The sequence below is a fragment of the Lottia gigantea genome, assembly GCF_000327385.1.
Source record: "Lottia gigantea unplaced genomic scaffold LOTGIsca_3036, whole genome shotgun sequence".
NCBI classification, from domain to species: domain Eukaryota; kingdom Metazoa; phylum Mollusca; class Gastropoda; family Lottiidae; genus Lottia; species Lottia gigantea.
The window spans coordinates 2,328-3,637 of NW_008709005.1; the positions used below are offsets into that span (position 1 = coordinate 2,328).

The 1,310-nt window shown below is 34.7% G+C and overlaps 1 protein-coding gene across 1 annotated transcript in view; it reads left to right on the forward strand.

Annotated features, from left to right (window-relative positions):
• LOTGIDRAFT_239761 (hypothetical protein) overlaps window positions 1-861 on the forward strand; it is a gene marked incomplete at its 3' end in the record, with an annotated part of 2,865 nt that extends 2,004 nt beyond the window's left edge. The window contains exon 4 of the mRNA XM_009057611.1: window positions 724-861. Within this exon, the coding sequence (XP_009055859.1) occupies window positions 724-860 (137 nt within the window). The remainder of the gene's footprint in view (window positions 1-723) is intronic.
• Window positions 862-1,310: the final 449 nt, after the last annotated feature.

Sequence of the window (1,310 nt, forward strand, 5' to 3'; positions counted from 1 at the left end):
CTTTCTTTTCTTCTGTATCTGATTGTGTAATAGTTACGGGCATCGCCAGTGGTATTACCCTAAACCTTTTCAATTTCTAACTATCGAGGGATCTCTTTTAAAGTTATACTACCTCCTTGGATGAAAAAAAAAATGAAATTTTTAAACTTGGTCAGGATGAAACTTTGTTGATCAGTGGACTTTCTTGTTGTCGAAACTATACGACAGAATCCCTCGATAATCTAATAAATCCATAAAAAAAAATCCATACACTTCTTGACTTGAGACTTTAAATGCAAAATCCATTCTAAGAGGTAGTATTCCTTAAATGGATTCCCTGTAATCTTTACCTCGCCGATAAGACCAGTATGTGCCTTCCCAAATACTCCACCATGTAAAGTTGATGGAGATTGTTGTCAAGGAGAAATATGCTGTCCTGGAGTATGTTTTAACAGATGTGTCAAATCATCATTGCCCAATACTAACAAGCCTGGTATTATACTTTGATTATCATACACTTCGCACCAAATGTGGTTTGTCAGAAAATGCGTCTTTCTGTAGTTGCAGTCGATTTCAACAATAATTCATTGTCCATCTTGAATTAGGTGCAGAAATCTAACCCATTTGGTTTTACCATTGAAATCTGCATGAAAACCTAACGTACTAACAAATTTTATGACAAGAAAAACAAACTCATCCCGTGGTATGGAAAATCTTTCCATTCATCTTATTTTTCCTAAATAGGTGTATGCCCAAAGTTACCTAATCCACTACCACGATGTTTAATATTCCAAAATGATTGTAAGCAAGATAGCGAGTGTCCTGGTGATCAGAAATGTTGCAGTGTCACATGTGGAATTGGGTGTATTGACCCTGTAAAACGTAAGTACAATCATAACAATACTGACCTATCCATGTATGTACTCTTATTGACCACGCTTAAGACTTTAGATTTTATGTATCTTTCAAAGGGACAGTTACACCATTTCTTTGACCAATCATGCCTTAGTCTGAGATTTTTTTAGAAACTTAACCAATCAGTAATAGTGTTCACAGCTCACCTTCGAAATTTGAGCCTTCAAATCTTTGCTTTTCCAGAATTATTATTTGAAAGTTAAAAAGAAGAGTCGTCTTTTCTTGAGACACTGTCATATATTATAGAAAATACATCTATAGAAATAAGAAAAGAAATTCCTAGTTTGAGATATTTTGAAGGAATTATGTGATTTTCGTGCATTTCTAGTACTTCTGAGACTGTTTATATATATCAAAGACGCAAATCAACCCCCCAAAATGGTGCATTTAAATTGCACAGCCTTAAGCCAACGGAT